The following is a 16,672-nucleotide window of genomic DNA, read 5'->3' on the forward strand; positions in this document are numbered from 1 at the left end:
GACTAAGTAGTGTTATGATGGTGAAGTGGAGAGCAAAGCCAGGGCTGGGCAGAAATATTTCAAATTTTATCACATCACTCGGCAGCCATGGGACAGATGAGATAACCTAATCATATACCTGAACCTGAGAATCAGGAATTTTATCAACTGCCTTCAAAATACCCTAACATTCATTTCGCCAAGGCTGTAATGGGCTCATTTCACCAATTTAACCCATGAAATAGACTCGCAGAATAATATTCACATGCAAGCAGAGAATGGGAAAGAGAACTTAAGAGCATGAGCCAGCAATAGCAGAATCTATGCTGCTAGAGGCAAACCACTTTGGAATAGACGCTTCTGGACTCCTCCAATTTTTCTTTTTCTTTTTCTTTTTTTAAACAAATAATGAAAGTCAAAAACCATTATACCCCAGGACACTAAATGAAAGCTGGGACCCTGTATCTGAGGGGCTGATGTGCATACATTCCTGTGTGTGAAGTCATAGCTAAACAAGGCATCAGAAAGAAACTAGAAAAATTGTGGCAGAAAATTTCCTTGAAAACAGAAAGCACTCTGGTGACATATCGAGCCTACTGATTATTTTGGAAAGATGTTTCCTTATAAAAAGCAACAAATGAAGAATCGCTGTCTGTTAGTGCTCCGCCTCCGGGCAAGTCACCAGATCAAACACGTCTTCAGAGTGCTGAATTGCAGAGACGACGCAGAGCTGGGACACACTCACCAAACGTCAAGACACTGTGCCTTGTCGTCAATGTTTAATCCCTCTACCTCAATCTGCTGTGGGGCCTGAATTTTCCAAAATAAAAGCCTATTGGTAAACAAAACAGTAGACCAAGTAAGGAACAGGCAAGGAACCAGGCATTTTGCAGGTAACAGAGACATATTCACTTTAGAACGATTTATTTTTTAAAGGACACTTACAACCAAATGACTCTTCATTTCCAGGTATAGAGCATGCAATAAAATGAAGATTTTCAAAACATATAATTGCATGATCTCTTATTGCCCGATGTTATAAATGGTTTCGTACTGCTCTCCTTTCTGCAATTCCTTCCCCTCTTAAAGGGTACTTTTCAAACAGGTGAAATCATGACTTTTATACAAATATAAAACAAACACATGTCAAAAATTTTTATTTGAACTCGCTAATTAATGAGGGTATTGGAAAGATATTACAACTGACTCAAAGGAGAATCTGAAGAACAGACGTATATGTATATGCAACAAGAAATGCTGAAGTGAATTTGCTAAAGATGCGAAACTCTAGAGCAAACTATAGAGTGAAAATGTAACTTCTGAAGTCATCTCTTTCACGGGGCAGAAATCTGTACGGGGTCACATCTGTAAAACAGGAATCATCTGCATCACCATCAGGCCATCACAAGTTAAATTCTTTCTCCACAGAGGTGCAAGACAGCCCAGGTTAAAAACTAAGCAGCACTTCTGATTTTATTTATTTGACTCCTCTCTCTTTGTTCCTCGATGAGTCTTGTTAAGGGTTTATCAATTTTGTTTATCCTTTCAAAGAATCAGCTCTTGGCTTCATTGAAACAATAATTCGTAAAGATCTATATACCTCTATGTTCATGGCAGCAGTATTCACAATGGTCAAGATATGGAAGCAACCTAATGCCCATCAACACATGATTGGATAAAGAAGTTACATATGGTTCATACGTACAATGGAGTATTACTCAGCCATAAAAAAAAAATGAATCCTACCATTTGTCTTGGGCTTACAAACTGTCAAAAGAGATAAATTACCATACTATTCACCATATGAGGAATTAAGAAACAAAACAAACTAATAGGAAAACAGACTCACAAACATAGAGGACAATCAGATGGGCTGGAGGGTTGGGGAGGGTGAGCTGGGAGAAAGCAGTGAAGGCCAAGGAAGTATAAAATTTAGGCTGAGGATAGCCTGGCTCTGTGGGATGTACATGGCGGGTTAGGAAAAGAAAGAAAACAGCATGTGTGGAGCTGAGGGAAGGGTGAGGAATCAGGGGAGACCGTGGGGTCAAACTATATTAAATGTCTCAACCAATGTACTGTATACTTTGAAACCAATAAAAAACAAAAATGATCAGAGCTAAACTGAGCAGCAGTTCCCATTAACCCAGATGATGCAACTGTAAAGGGTTTACTAGGCAGCACCCAGCATTCCAGTGAACGGGTGGGTACCCAATAATCTCCTTGCCAATTCCGAAGACTTTAACAATGTCTCTTGATACCCCCAACTAAAGAGGTCAGACTATGTTCTAAATTTATTACCTTATAGCACAAAAAATTTACAAAAGGAACAGAACTCAGTTGAAAAGTGGATTAAATGTGTAAAAAGAGGTGCTCGAACACAACCACTACTGTGCTAAATGCTGAAATATAATCTTTAAAAAATTCCAGCATTTCTTTTTAATAATCATTCAGAACCTGATAAAGACAAACCTGATAAAGACAAACTTCTCTTTTATTCCCATGGAAAGCATAAATGCTTTTGGATTTTTCTAGAAGAGGGATGTTCCTGCGGCTCTGGGCATTTGAATAGGAGAGCTTTACAAAACAAGAATACGCCACACAGGATTCCATATGGGCCCCAGAGCAGACTAGGGTAGAAGGACTGGACACTGAAGACAGGGCATAGTGTCTTGACCTTTGCTGAGTGTGTCCCAGCTCTGCAATTCAGTGCTCTGAAGACATGTTTGATCTGGTGACCTGCCCAAAGGTAGAGCACTAACAGAGACAGTGATTCTTAATGGACAAAAGACAATAAAGCAATGACCTCAACCATTTAACCATTTGGGAGGGCAACCTAGGGAGAACCAAACTCCTCACACAATTGAGGGCTCCTTACCAACATGTGATTCTTTTGCAGAGGTAGAGGGAAAGGAGACATGGGAGGACAGTGGGGAGATAGGAGAGGAAAAGGGGCAGATAAGAAGACAGGAAAGTGGGGGAGAGGGGAAAGAATGAAAGGAAGAAAAAGGTGAAAGAGATGGGAAAAAAAAAAAAGAGCCTGGGTGAAACTTCCAGGGTAGTAGCTGTGACTTTGGCATCACAGGAACCTTTGTGTTACAGGGCTGAACTGCATGTTCTGCACTATGAGGACACAAGTCAATGAGATTGCACAATGCAGTCTAATTGGAGCTCAAGAACTTTTGGGTGGGGGTTAGAGGAAAAACAAAACAGAGAGAAATACTTTCTCCTAAATTGGCAAAAAACTGAGCTGCCAAATGCAGGGGAGTTACAAGAAAACAACCATGAGAACCCACCACGAGCACTTACCATGGCTTCCTTGGAAGGCACCAACCATCATATTACGGAGCATATATGCTTGCTCTAGAGAGCAAGGTCAGTAGACAGTGAGTGGGCTCTTGCAGGCTTCCTTTGGAATTTCCCCCAAGGTATCGAATGCAGAGCCTGGCCGTGGGGGCCAGCAACTATGGTGTGAATGGAATTCTAGCACTAAGCAATCCTTCCAGGTCACAGAAACCCACCAGGCAGAACCAAAGGCCTATGCCTGTGTGATCAGCACAAAAGAGACATTAGAAAGGAAGAGTAAGACAGGGAAGTACTATTAAAACAAACGAATCAACTAAGAAGAAAGGAGCATTTGTGCCACCATCAAGTTACCAGGGATTAATAACAACAGAAAGATAGCTGAAAGGAACTTTAGAGGATAAGATGAGAATCCAACCAAGTGGGCCAGAAGACACATCAGGGAAACAACAGTTGAACACAGACCTAGCTTTCAAAGGCCCTGGGTGACTGTGCTGCTTTTACAACTTCCTCACACTTACTGGGTAAACCACTTCTTACTTATCCTGGCAGCCCAAAATAAAATCTTTTAAATTCTTCCATTGAGGCCCAGCTCCACTGGAAGCTAAAGAAAGAGAACTTCTGTAAATGTCCCCAAGCCTCTTGTAGAAAGAAGGACTGCTTTAAATACCCTGAGGAAAAGGGGACAGTGCTATTCAAATTCAAGAAGGCACTGAAAAACCAGGAACTAGAGGAAGAGGTCAGGAGGAGATGCTAGAGAAAATCCTACCTATTTACTTACCTATTTATTTTAAAGTAATACTTCAACCCTTTATGTATGCAAGTTAGAATCCAGCTGGTCAATTTTGCAAGTCTTCATTTCAAGATATAATGGAATAAGAGGGACCTGGAAATCTGAACCCCCACCCCCAGAGCTAGCTAGTCTTTGGATCATTCTAGGCCATGGTTTAAGCACATTCTTAGCAGTAATACGCTGCATTCTTCAATAAAATCAGCCATAGAGAGAGGTGCTTACAAAACATTAGTATGTAATATGAGCAAAGGAAGTAATATTCAAGAGAGCACAGTAGCAGTTAACAGAAAAAAGACAGAGATTTAGCGAAGGCAAGGAAGAAGAGCATAAGAAACAGCAACGAAATGAACAGACAAGTTGGCAGGACGCCGTATCACGAAACGGCAGATGTTCAGAAGGACAGCCCCATCATTCCAGTAATCTGTCCCTTTCTGGGACTTTTAGACATATGATTGGAGAGGACAGGATGCTGGTCTAGGCTCTATCTTCTCATAGTGTCATCAATAAACAAACAAACAAACAAACAAACAAAACAACTCCTCATGCACCAGAAAGAATAGACGCAACAGGAAATAGAGGAAAAGTGAAACAGGCACCACCGAATGTGACTCACGCACAAAGAAGAGGAAGGGGTGCTGGAAGGAACAGGAAGGAATCGGTGTGCGCTGACTGCAACCTGAGGAGTGGGGAGCTCTCTCATCTCAGAACCATAATTGATTTGTCTGATTTACCGGAACAACAGTAAGCCGCGCACCAGCCCCATTTTATTGCTTGTTTTACACTCTATATCTGCAGGAGATTGTATTTTTTACAGAGCAGACTACAGCAAAAAACAATAATAAAGCCACGATAAGCATCAGCCTTATATTCCACTGACATGCACATTCCAACTTTTTGTACTCCATTGAGGGAGTGAAGACAGGATTCAGAGAAAAACAGAACCCACTGATAACGAAACTGGGTGTATGATGAGAACCAGTCACCACAGAACCATCCTCCAAATCCAATCAGACCCAGTGCCAAGTTGGTCACACTCATACATTCACAGGAATATCCTGGCCTAAAGGAAACCAGACGATTAAGAAAGGACAGCAATGACCAGAACTTGTAGTACCCCACTTCCTTCACCTTGAAAAATTAGAAATAAAGGAACTAGTAACTTCTTCAGGATTCAGATGACCAGATCGGCAGTATTTTCTCCCTTAGTGGTTACCCTGAAAACAGGTGTTAAAGATGCAAAAGAGCTGAGTTTAATAAAGCCCTAGCCAAAAGGCGAGGTTCATTCAGTTGGTGTTACACAGACGCTGTGTGCTTTACGGAAAAAACAGTTGACATTAATGTCAAAAATCGTTTGTATTAACTGACAAATACTTGTACTGAGCTCTCAATATGGGGGACACAAGAGGCTCAAATGGGCTAGCAGAACGCAAAGCTAGAAAGCATGTTCAGTAGCCAATAAATGACCAGTCTAGTCCCGGGGAAGCTGATGAACGGACATAAAAAGGTCTGCTGGTTTCATCACCGCAGAGGCCAGTGTCTCAAAGCAGGCGGTCATCCTTTTACTCCTATGCTTGGATCGCTTACTTTCCATAACAGGAAGTCAGCCAAGCAGACGGTGCACTTGCTAAGTCTCCATCAGAGGCATTTTAGTGCACTCTGACCCTTATCCAATGAAATCATTTTTAAAATTGCAAGAGAAGAGATATGGACAATGGGTAGAGACTCGACTCTGAAAGCTGGAGGCCACTAAAACAAGAACAACTTTACAGATTACTTGTCTCACAATCATAATATAACCTTTTCCTTACAGCACATTTCTTGAGGGTGTTTAGACTGCAGTATGAGGAGCTTATATGTGTCTCCTCCACGCTAAGGATGTCTATTCGGGTGGAGAGAGGTATTAGGTACAAATACCAGTTCATAGTCTATTATTTTGGCAGCACATTAAATATACTGTCAACTTAAAAACAAAACAAAACAAAAAAAACCTTCCATTTATCATGACCTGCAACTAAGAACAAGTCAAAGAAGGGAGGGGAGGGAGGGACACAGAGAAAGATACAAAAAATTTAAGAATCTTTTATGAAACCATTATATGTGTGTATTTCATGGCCTTTTTCCAGGTATTTCATCTTCATCCACCTGTAAGCTATTTCCCTGCCTGACTCCCACATATCTATCCGTCCCTCTGGCAGTAACTTTGCCAGGATGCTTCAGGAGGCTGAAAACCCATATGTCTCACCTAAATGACACACGGGCACCCATCACACACAGACTTAACATGACACTGTGCCGGAAAGAAGAGAAGGTTAGAAGGGGGAGATAAAGCTCCTCTGTCACAGAAGGCGCCCTGCTCCCACTTTGCAAAAAAACCCCTGCAATCTAAGCTGAACAATGGGTGATGAAGGTAGACAAGGAACAGCTTTCACTTTCACTCTCTCGCTTGCTCAAGCTTTCGTCTTTTATTTATATTTGGCAACTGAGGAGGATTTAATTGGCATTTATTTTTAAATAATGTAAGAGCAAACCAATTCTTCAATATCCAGACAGAAAACAGAATAAAGATATGCATGAGATGGAGATACATAAGGGACATGGGAGACAAAAAAAAGGGAGAAGAATATGAAGACAAGCTTCCTAAGACCTGTTGCTACCAAAAAAAAAAAAAGAAAAAGAAAAGAAAGAAAGAAAAAGAAAAAGAAAGAAATGAAAAAGGAAAAGAAAAACCCCACAATGCATTAAGGTAGGGAGCAGCACAAGCCTCACAGAGAGCAGTCAAGAACGTTAGGATAACACACTGGCAGGTGCTAAGAGGACAGCTCTGAAGAAGGAATGCTTCTACCTCGAAAACGGGCTGAGGACTTCACCTTGCTGCAAATGGGAACAGCAAGAAAATGAACTCTGTAGACCAAAACACAGTCCCACCCCCGAGGTTTCATTCAGCTTCTGGAAGGCCCTGGAGTGTGAGCCTGATGTGAGCTTCTGGGTGGGCATATCTGGCCCCAGTATGGAGGAGTCACCATCGTGTTTTCCAAACTAGGTATTTATAACCATTCCCCCTGCAGTTGAACAGCCAAAAACTGCCCTTCGATTACCCCAACTTCACCAATTAACATTAGAAAAATATTGTTGAGAATGCTTCAAAGCAGCAGGTAGGTGTGTGTGTGTGTGTGTGTGTGTGTGTGTGTGTGTGTGTAACACAAGGTGCTACAGAGAAAATAGGGCTGACAGCATCACACTGTTAACAATGAGCAGATACAACTGAGTCACCTGTGGCTCATAGGCCATTAGCAACAGGTTCCTGGGCTTCTCAGGACTCTTAGCTCCGAAAAATGCACATCGATGTACCTTACTTATTAAAGAGAGGCATAACTTCTTGATGGAAGTCCAACTAATGTGGGTAACACTGTTTAATGTGTAATCTGCCGTGATTGGCTAGAGAGAAAGAAAAGCTAAACAGAATCCCATTGCTTAAACAATGAGATACCGCGATCTAGGCAAGGGTGAACTGGCCAGACACATTTATAATGCAATCACGAGGACCAACAGGCAAAGCCTCAGCCAGGCTTGGGAAGACAACATAACAGGAAGATAATATACTCTAATTCATCACTGCTGTGGGCTAGGCTGAGCTCTAGCAGCTTCTGTTTATAGTTGAGTTTACTTTTCGGTTCCCCAGGCAAACTTCCTGAGTGTCCAAGCTAAGATTTACTAGTCCTTCCTCCATCACCATGCCTGTGCTATATGGTCCTCACTATATATGGCCTGAATCCCCTCCTTAACATCAGCGACTATGGGAGTTGAAATGGATGGCGTGAACCAAGAACAGAGGGTGAATTAATGAGCCAGCGAGCCTTCCCTGGGCAGCTGACCAAAATCAACACCTCAAATGCTCACTATCCCCACTTAGTTTTATTTCTCTTCATAGCAGTTGCTGCTACTTGATTTTATTATTGTTTCCCTTTTCCACCTGCACATAGGGACTTTATCAGTTTTGTTCGTTGTTGTATTCTCAGTGCCTAGAGCAGTTGTAGACACAGTAGGCACTGAAATACCTGTTGAATAAGTGAATAAACCCTCTCAAATAACAAAGGTATCTCTTCAGTGTGCAAGGCAGAGTCCTGATCACTGAACAGTCATTTGGACACAGCCTCTGGGAATGTACAAGTCTCTGCTTCTTCCATTCTTCTATAGCACCTATATTCATTATCTCAAAGGATGCTCACGTGTTTCTCCCACTTTGAGGCAATAGCAGGAAAAAGAAGTCATAAGGAAAATACAATTCATCCTTAAACTTGTCCTAAAAGCTATACCTGAACTTTTCCCACTAAGACTTTACAGTCATACTCAGAATTAAATGGGAATTTTAAAAAGAGGTAATTTTATTTTAATACAACTGGAAAGAAATATCTTCTAAGTCATAGTAATTAAAAAATGGAAAAGCAACACAGTAATAGTTCAGGTGACAGGATAGAAGGTTTTAAGCTCGAGTTTCAATTCTGCTTTTCCAGAATATAAAACAGAATCTCTATAGATGCATAAGCAGCAGTCCTGGAAAAATTCACATTCAGTGCCTGAAAACAAACAAGCCACAGAAAATACATAAGCTAAAGTCCTTTGGCAAATTAGCAGCCAAGCGCCTGGCGCCTCTGTGCCACACAGCTCTCTATTCAGGGACACAACTCACCCCAGATATGTCTGCGACGCGGTGGATAGGCACTTCCTTCTTGCTATGCAATCCTTTGCCATTCTTAATAGCTCTGTAAAGGAATAAAAAAAAAACCAACCTATTAAAATACAAATCACACAGGGAAGGTGGGAAAATGGGGTGAGAACAGAGGTCATTCAAATGGGGGTCTATCACTACACAAGTCACACTGCACACTACCAAGTAGCCAACCTCTGCCAAGAGTGCTGGGCGGAGGGCAACAGAAGTCTTCTCTCAAGCCCAGTTACTAGGACTTAGGACTTGGCTGCTGGTTTCAGCTAACAGTGTGCCTGGTAATGAGAGGCCCCAGAATTTGTTTCCAAATTAGAGGCATTGTTCCAGGCACAAAAGAAGAATCAGTTGGAAGAGAACAATCCTAAGAAACAGAAGTAATAATGTTTCTTTCTGTGTTTAATTACATGAAACATTTTAAATGCAAAATATGTAGCTAGAGTTCCAATTCTAATGGAAATAAGTTCCTCCCAGGTAAAAGGATAAATTGCCCTGAATGAAGCAATGTTGTAAGGAAAAGTCATTTAACAGTAGGGGGAAAAATTGGCAAAGGCTACATCACTGACATTAAGCTCATTTTCAATCAGTCTCAGGTTGTAATAACAGTGGATTTAGCAGGGGACTCTGGGACTCTGTCACACATCCGAACACTGTTTGGTTTGCTCCAATCTCCCACCTTTTATCTCCTAATCCCTTAAATGGAAACTTCAGGGACAGAAGCCTCAGCATCACTGGGTATGATCACTCACCTAACAATAAAAAGGGCCAGGGAATAGAAGCTGATGGGTAAATCACTAAGTCACTAAGCCATTAGATAAGGCCTTCCTGTGTCCTGCCAGCCTGCAGACCCAAGCATGGAACATCGCTGAGTTTAGTGAATGACAAAGAGAGATTCTGAGGTGTATCCACTCTGTGGACTGCCCTTTTTAGAGCTTCTGAATTCCAGAAAAAGTGAAAACTGCCCAGAGCAGCACTAAGACCCTCACACTGGCAACCAATCAAATGTCTACCTTCGTCCCACACAAGATCTCACTTAGCAACGAGCAGTAGAGGACGCTGCTTTGCAGGGGTTACTTTCAGGTCCCAACTTTCCAAATCAAACTCACATGAACCAAATGAGTGGGTGTTGCTCAGTGCAAAGTGGAACAGTCATATTTCTTATATACGTGGGCCATTACCATCCACTCCTCGTCTCCTTCCAACACCCCAGGGGATCTATCCCTTATTCAACAGATTTTAAAATGCCTCCTGTTCAGAACAAACAAACAAATGCTTTCCTTTCTATCTAGTCTCCATTCCATGATGAGGGTAAGAAATGAAAGTACTGTGTTAACAAGAAAAAAAAACATACACTCGCTCTGATCTAAACTGCTAACTGAAAGAAATTCCAAGTTCCTTGAATCCCGTGGCTCCTTCTGAATTTGAATCAAGGGCTTCAGCTTTAGAAATTGCAAATGGGTCAGAATTTTTCCTCTTACAATTTAGTCCAGTGATTTATCATCCAGGGAGTCTACTAATGATCACAGACCAGGGCTGATTCTCAAGGTTTGTCTCTGGTCCTTTGAGATTTGCAAGCTAACATGAGAGGACTAGAGAATGGTTTATATGAGAAACTAGTGGCTGGAAGCCACAACAGATCTAACTCTTCCACCTCACATCCTCTGCCACCAACAGGCTCTCCAACTCCCCATTCTGCTATCATTAACGCAAAGGAGCAGCCTTGGGAAAAGCATGGCCTCTGTGAGGCAAGGCAAGCTCACAGCCAGCCTGACTATAATCGCCTTCCTTCCTTCAAGGCCAGGCCTGTAAGCTTCCTGCAGGTCCTCTGGGGGCACGAAATGCCTACAGCCTTATCCTCTCTTACCAACAAGGACAATTAGAATAAACGAACCTGCCCCATGAGCAGACTGGTTCACGTGAGCATACTACTGACCTTGGGAACTCTCTTGGGGGCTGGAGAGCATCTCATATACTATGAGGAAGAAAGAACCGGGCCTGAGCGGTAAGTTAGAAAATGGGTTCTCAAGGCGAGGGAGTGAGGTGATAAATTAAAATTCTGCTTTCTTTCTGGGACCCCAAAGTGGCTTTGTGCCGTGAGCAGAAATCCAGGACTTAACCAAGATTAAGCATGCTACCCAAGGGAAAAATAATAATACCTCAAACCAGAAAACACGAATAATGATGTGCATAAGACATTTAAAAACAAACTAACCAGAATTAAGTCTTAAAAAAAAAAAGTTATGGTCTACCTTGTTCTTAAAAAGGATATTACCAGATACTTATTTACATTTAGGTATTAATTTTGGAAAAAACCTTCAAAGACTTAATCTTTTCATACTTAAAATGTAATTGCTAAATTTAGATCAATTTCAGGCACATTCAAGGGGCAAGAGAGAAAGTAGTACTGTAACATATACAAGCTGAGAAATAGTTCTCATTGTTAGTTAACAAAATAGAGGCATAATTGAAAGTTCATAATTTGTAAACACTAAGCACAAGTCATAGCCACCTAGGAAGCACACTGAAGTATAAGTGGTACACGGGTCCCAGGCTGCAAAAGGATGGAGGCTCTCTGGGGAATTAGCTAAATAGCATATAACTCAGCTTGGGTCTCCTTCTCTGAGCCAAGGCTGCTTTGGTTCTTATTCTCACATTGCTACAGAAATGACCCAGGGTGACCCAGTCCCAGAAAACCTCCCTCAGCCTGACACAGGCTAATAATGTCACAAGCAAGAGCTTCTCCTTAAGACAGTATCTTGAGGAAGTGGCCAGTGCAGAAATTTATGCACACATTTCAAAGAGGAAAGGCGCAAACACCAAGAGTGGCAGGCTTGCCACAGTTCTCTGCAAAAAGGAATATGATATACGTCTTTGTTCCAGAACTATAAGGATATAGGACATGACTGCCTACTAACAGTTGTATGGATGGTAAATAAAGTGGAGACCAGGTTCTGTTGCTTTGTCACTACTTCTCAGCGGGGCGCCTCGTGCATCTTATATAACCCAGTTTCTCTGGGGCAGGTTTGGGGAGCTCTGTCTTTGAAACACTGGCAGGTGGTCAGGCAGCAGGTTTGTTTCCACTGATAACCTGCTCTACAGAGCAAACGCTGACACCCCTCCCCACAGTCCCTCTCCCTGCAGGCTGCAACCACAGCTCAACATCCCTTTTCATTAGGCAAGGAATGAAATTCCTGACTTCTAAACTTCTCCTGCTGTGTCTGCTTAATAGCCGCTTTCTCACAAAGGAAGCTGGTGCTCCGGCCAGCCATGAGAAAGGAAGCAGAGGGGCAGAACGCCGCCTGCTCCACTCACAAGCTTTCATTTCCGAGAAGCAGTGGTACAAAGATGGCAAAGACCAGTGGTGTCGATAATGAAGAGAAATCATCACCATCCAGGAAAAGTGAGTATACATCCACATACATACAAAGGGGTCAAGGGCAGAAGAGGGATAAAAATTCAGCTTTCTAGGATGCTGCTCCTAGAAGCTTCTAGAAGCTACAGTGTGGAGGCGGAATCCCATTCACTGGAAATACTCTTCTTTCTTTAAACAGCCAAGTTTGAAATTCTCACACATGAGATGCTACTGCCTCCCCACTAGATGATAAAAACATCAACTGTTAAAGAAAGATTACCCCCACTGCCTCAGCATAACAGGGTTAGAATCTCAGCACTCTACGCAATGAAATAGAGTCTGCCCTTGGGTTTTGGAGTCCCTTACTCACACAGAAGAACCTACAGACCAAACCTTTCCAAGGCACCATCGACACCTAACAGTTCGTTTTGTGCCAACAAACAAGCTATAATCTCAATTTCAACTTAATGATGAAAGTAATCTCACAAAAATAACAAAGAAAGTCAAAGGATCTATAGTTAGATCTGACTTTATTCCAACCATAAAATACTGTCACATCAGGCACCCTTACCCTGGAGACGTAAGCAAGCTTCACACTTAGGATGCTAGGAGTATCTATGAACTACCCTAAAATAGTAGAATTAAATATGTGAATTTATCTGGGGAATAGGAGCTTCTAAGAGTTTCACAAAAAGAATAACTTTCGTATGTAAAAGAGATTTAAAGAAAACAGTGGTGGAAAGCAGGAACTGCGTATGATAGAGTTAGCAGGACAATGATGTGGCAAGGGACTCGAGCTGAGACGCATGCATCCAGAGCCCCCAAGTCCATGTCCCTTAAACAATGCTTTCTTGGTAACTAGGAACCAAAATGTCCCTTAAGTCTGTTTCTGCTTCATTGCTACAACCATACTTTCTTCCTTCCTAAATGTACTCGCTTGGCCCTTTCGTAATGCTACAGAGCTAGGCCCTCACCAGTTTATTCCAAGATAACATCAGGAATATTTTCACTGAATTCACTCAATCCCTTTTGATACTGCACGCCACTGATTTCGACATCGTGCACCACGGCTACATGACTTTTGCATAAAAATCTTTCACAGCATTTTGTCCCCTACTTATTCCCAAAACAAAGACCACCAGCCTGTGACATTAAGTGAATTATAATGCTTGGCTTTGTTGGGCCAATATCATGTGGCCCCAGTTTATATCTTCGCATGATTTCCATATTATTCCTTCTAATCCAATTAGGCCCATTTTTTCCATGTCTCTACACACAAGTTATTCATGTGCGCCCCTCTAGGTCCAGACCATAGAATTTTAAAAAGAGTTATAACATCCATAGCAACAACCTCATCACAATCATAAAGGAATTATCACATCAGAAATTCTTAACCTGGGGTCCTAGGTGAGCTGCAGTTTGAATGCCGGGAGTATCTGCAAACGACTCTGAAATGGCAGTGGAATCACATAAATATGTACATGGGAGGGAGGGCAGTCTCGGTTGGGCATGTAATTGTAAACTGCAATGTATTACTTTCAAAGTGCATCACATGTTAATATTTATTTCTATAGCTAGAATTCAGGCCCTTTGAGGGTTAGAATTCTGTCCTTAATATTTGTTATTGTATTTAATAGAGCTATGTTTACATAGTTATATAAACTCAGGGCCATCTAGTTCAATTATTGTGTGCCTAGTAAAGCTGAACAAATGACTGGTGACTGACTAATGCAGAATGCTGAAAATGTTTCAAATCGGAGACATGGATAATGCCAAAGTGACTGTAGGGCAAAAGAGTGAGCTTTGTTGGCCTCCCTGGATGCAGTTTCACAATATATGCTCCAGTTCTTAGGCATACTAGTTTTACTACTTGGAATGGTATGGGGCACAAGAGCTTAAAGCCTGGCCTCTGACCAGAAGCAGAAGTGCATCAAGAACGAAAACATCACATTCCCCTCAGCAAGTCTCCCGGAATGAAGGAAAACGGGCAACGATCTGGATGGCAGTAAGGGGGAGCAAAGCTCTGACCACTACGAACGATAAAACAGAACCAAGTGGCAGGATTGTATGAAACTCCTACTAGACAATACAGGAAAAATGACTAAGGAGAACGGAAAATAATTCCAACAGAAAAGGTTAAAAAGCAGAACAAAGTGAATAACTTGCTAAACTTCTAAAGCACCTCTCACTGTGTTTCAGGTCACATTGATGAATACAGTGTTTCAGCGTGAACCAAATACAGGTATCAATGAAACACAGCAGCAAAAAGTCTTTCCTTTGGCCTCTCTACTGATTCCTTGGCAGCTGGAGGAAGCAACAGGGTCCTGACACTCAGAAAATAAGATAGAGAACAGGCACAGGTGCAGAATGGTAGGTGGGGGTGCTAAGATTACGTAGCTGCATTTTCAAGGAAATCAGAATTATTGATAAGAAAGACAGAAAAGATGGAGTGTAAACAGACTGGAAATGAGGAAATTGAGTCCCACGGTCAAGGGGAGGTGTGTGGACTAATGACTCAGCAGATATTATGAGGCCGTGAAGCAAATAACAAAGAACTCCAGGCCATCATTTCATCTAAAATTAATAGAAGAAGAAATGAAGACACACGCTATTTGTGCCGGGTATGACAACAGATCTTCAGTGCTCAGGTAAGAGAGAGAAGGAAAAACCGTGAGCTTTATGGCAGAGAATCATAGAGAAGAAGCCTCCCAGTGCTAGATAGGAGACACAGGCAAACGAACTCCATTGTCCCAAACGAGGACCACAGGATTATTTGAACTAGGTAGCAATGGTCGGTATCAGCCTAAAAAGTTTTGAGAGGACAAGGCCTCGGAAAGGTGAGATCAGATGCAATGATAACTCAAGAGAGCCTCAACAACATTGGTTTTATAATTTTTCCTGTCTTGATTTTAAAGGCAATAAATGGCACAAAGAAAAAAAATTCGGTGTAACAATGATCCCTAATTCCGTTAATTTCTAAGTGCTTATACACACACCTGCCCTCTTACACTTTAAGAAAACTATGGGAAAAGTTTTTCAGCCTGTTCCCCCCACCAAGAAATAATAACTAAATGAACACTTCCCTATGTTAATTTTTCCACATCATTTTTATAGCTGCACATAAATCCATCATGTGGCTTCAAGTTCCATAATTTAATCAACTGCCTCTTGCTAGATAGTTATGTGAATATAATACTTCTAGTATTATAAATAATTATAAAAGTTATGCCCTGAGGAATAATTTTGAAATAAACTGCTGGGTGCTTTGCTAATTACTCCTTAGGATGAAGTCATAAAAGTGTAACTGCTGTCAGAGGGCAACAAAACACTATTCTATTTGCCATCTCCAGGTAGAACATGCCTTGCCTCCTGGGTTCTATTTGTGGATAATCCTTTGATTTAGGTGCTCCTTCCCCATGCATTCCAGATACTCCCTGCATCTCCATTTTTACAAAGATATTTGCAATTATTCAACTGCTTATCCAAATCTCTACTGGACCCTATGGTTTTGTTTTTTTATCCCCAATGCACCTGTTAATATAATTGTTACTGTAACATGATCAGATCAGACAAAATTTTAATGCGTCTTGATTAAGTGAAAAACAGACTTACTATTTGGAAAATGGTTTATCCGATGTGAGCTACATTTACTGGGAACTGCTGGAAAGACTCCTTGCCATCTGCTACAGATTTGGCTCTCTGAACTTGATGCAGAGGAAAAAGGAATGAGAAGTTGCCCATCTCAACTTCTGGGCCCAAGGCTAGAGCTGGGGTCAGGGGCAGCTCAGGATAAAACAGAAATGCATGAGGGAGTTCATAAGAAAATTAAATGAAAAGAATCCTGCAAATGAAAGCTATAAAGTGGATTTCCCCTTCACCAGCAGCTATAAGATTCTGTGCATTGATGTGTCAGTGATTAATCAGTCCAACTATGGTCCTGTTGAGAGATTTCTAAGGTTCAGAGCAGAAGAAGGATAGGGACATATCTATAACTAAGACTCAGCCCTCTGACCCACTCAGCCACCTCACACTGGAAATGAACCAAATCAAGCCAGCAGAGCAACCCTCAAGATGATTTCACATTAAATTAGCCAAGAGCTGGTGAAAGCTACTCAGAAGGAATCGAATTAAGGAGCCGTGAATGCAGAATATGAGGAAGGGGATAGAGACAAGGGTCAAAAGGAATAAGCTGTTCAACTAGCTTGGTGGGGAACAGGATGGCTGTGACCACAGGGAAGGCACCACTAGGCAGAGACATCCAAACAAATCCAAAGCCTGTGCATTCCTTGCCTTGTTCTCAATTACTTACAACCATGATTATCATTCCAATTGCAATAAGACTATTCATCTGCCATAAAAGAACACATATTTTGATCTGTTTTACAGTGCTCAAGAATTGTTTAGGGCAGTGGTTCCCAAAATTTAGTATGCATCAGGATCACCTAAAGAACGTGTTTAAAGAGATAGCTGGGACTCAACTCCAGCGTTTCTGATGTAGTAGGTATGGAATGGGGAGAGGTTTGGGAAG

The 16,672-nt window shown here is 41.7% G+C and overlaps 1 protein-coding gene across 1 annotated transcript in view; it reads right to left on the reverse strand.

The window, feature by feature from the left end:
* The window catches only part of SND1 (staphylococcal nuclease and tudor domain containing 1), a 390,995-nt gene that overhangs the window by 159,067 nt on the left and 215,256 nt on the right, over positions 1-16,672 (reverse strand). Inside the window, exon 14 of the mRNA XM_039860623.1 lies at positions 8,760-8,832. Within this exon, the coding sequence (XP_039716557.1) occupies positions 8,760-8,832 (73 nt within the window). The remainder of the gene's footprint in view (positions 1-8,759; positions 8,833-16,672) is intronic.

The sequence above is a fragment of the Pteropus medius genome, unplaced genomic scaffold (assembly GCF_902729225.1).
Source record: "Pteropus medius unplaced genomic scaffold, Ma_sr-lr_union100, whole genome shotgun sequence".
NCBI classification, from domain to species: Eukaryota; Metazoa; Chordata; class Mammalia; order Chiroptera; family Pteropodidae; genus Pteropus; species Pteropus medius.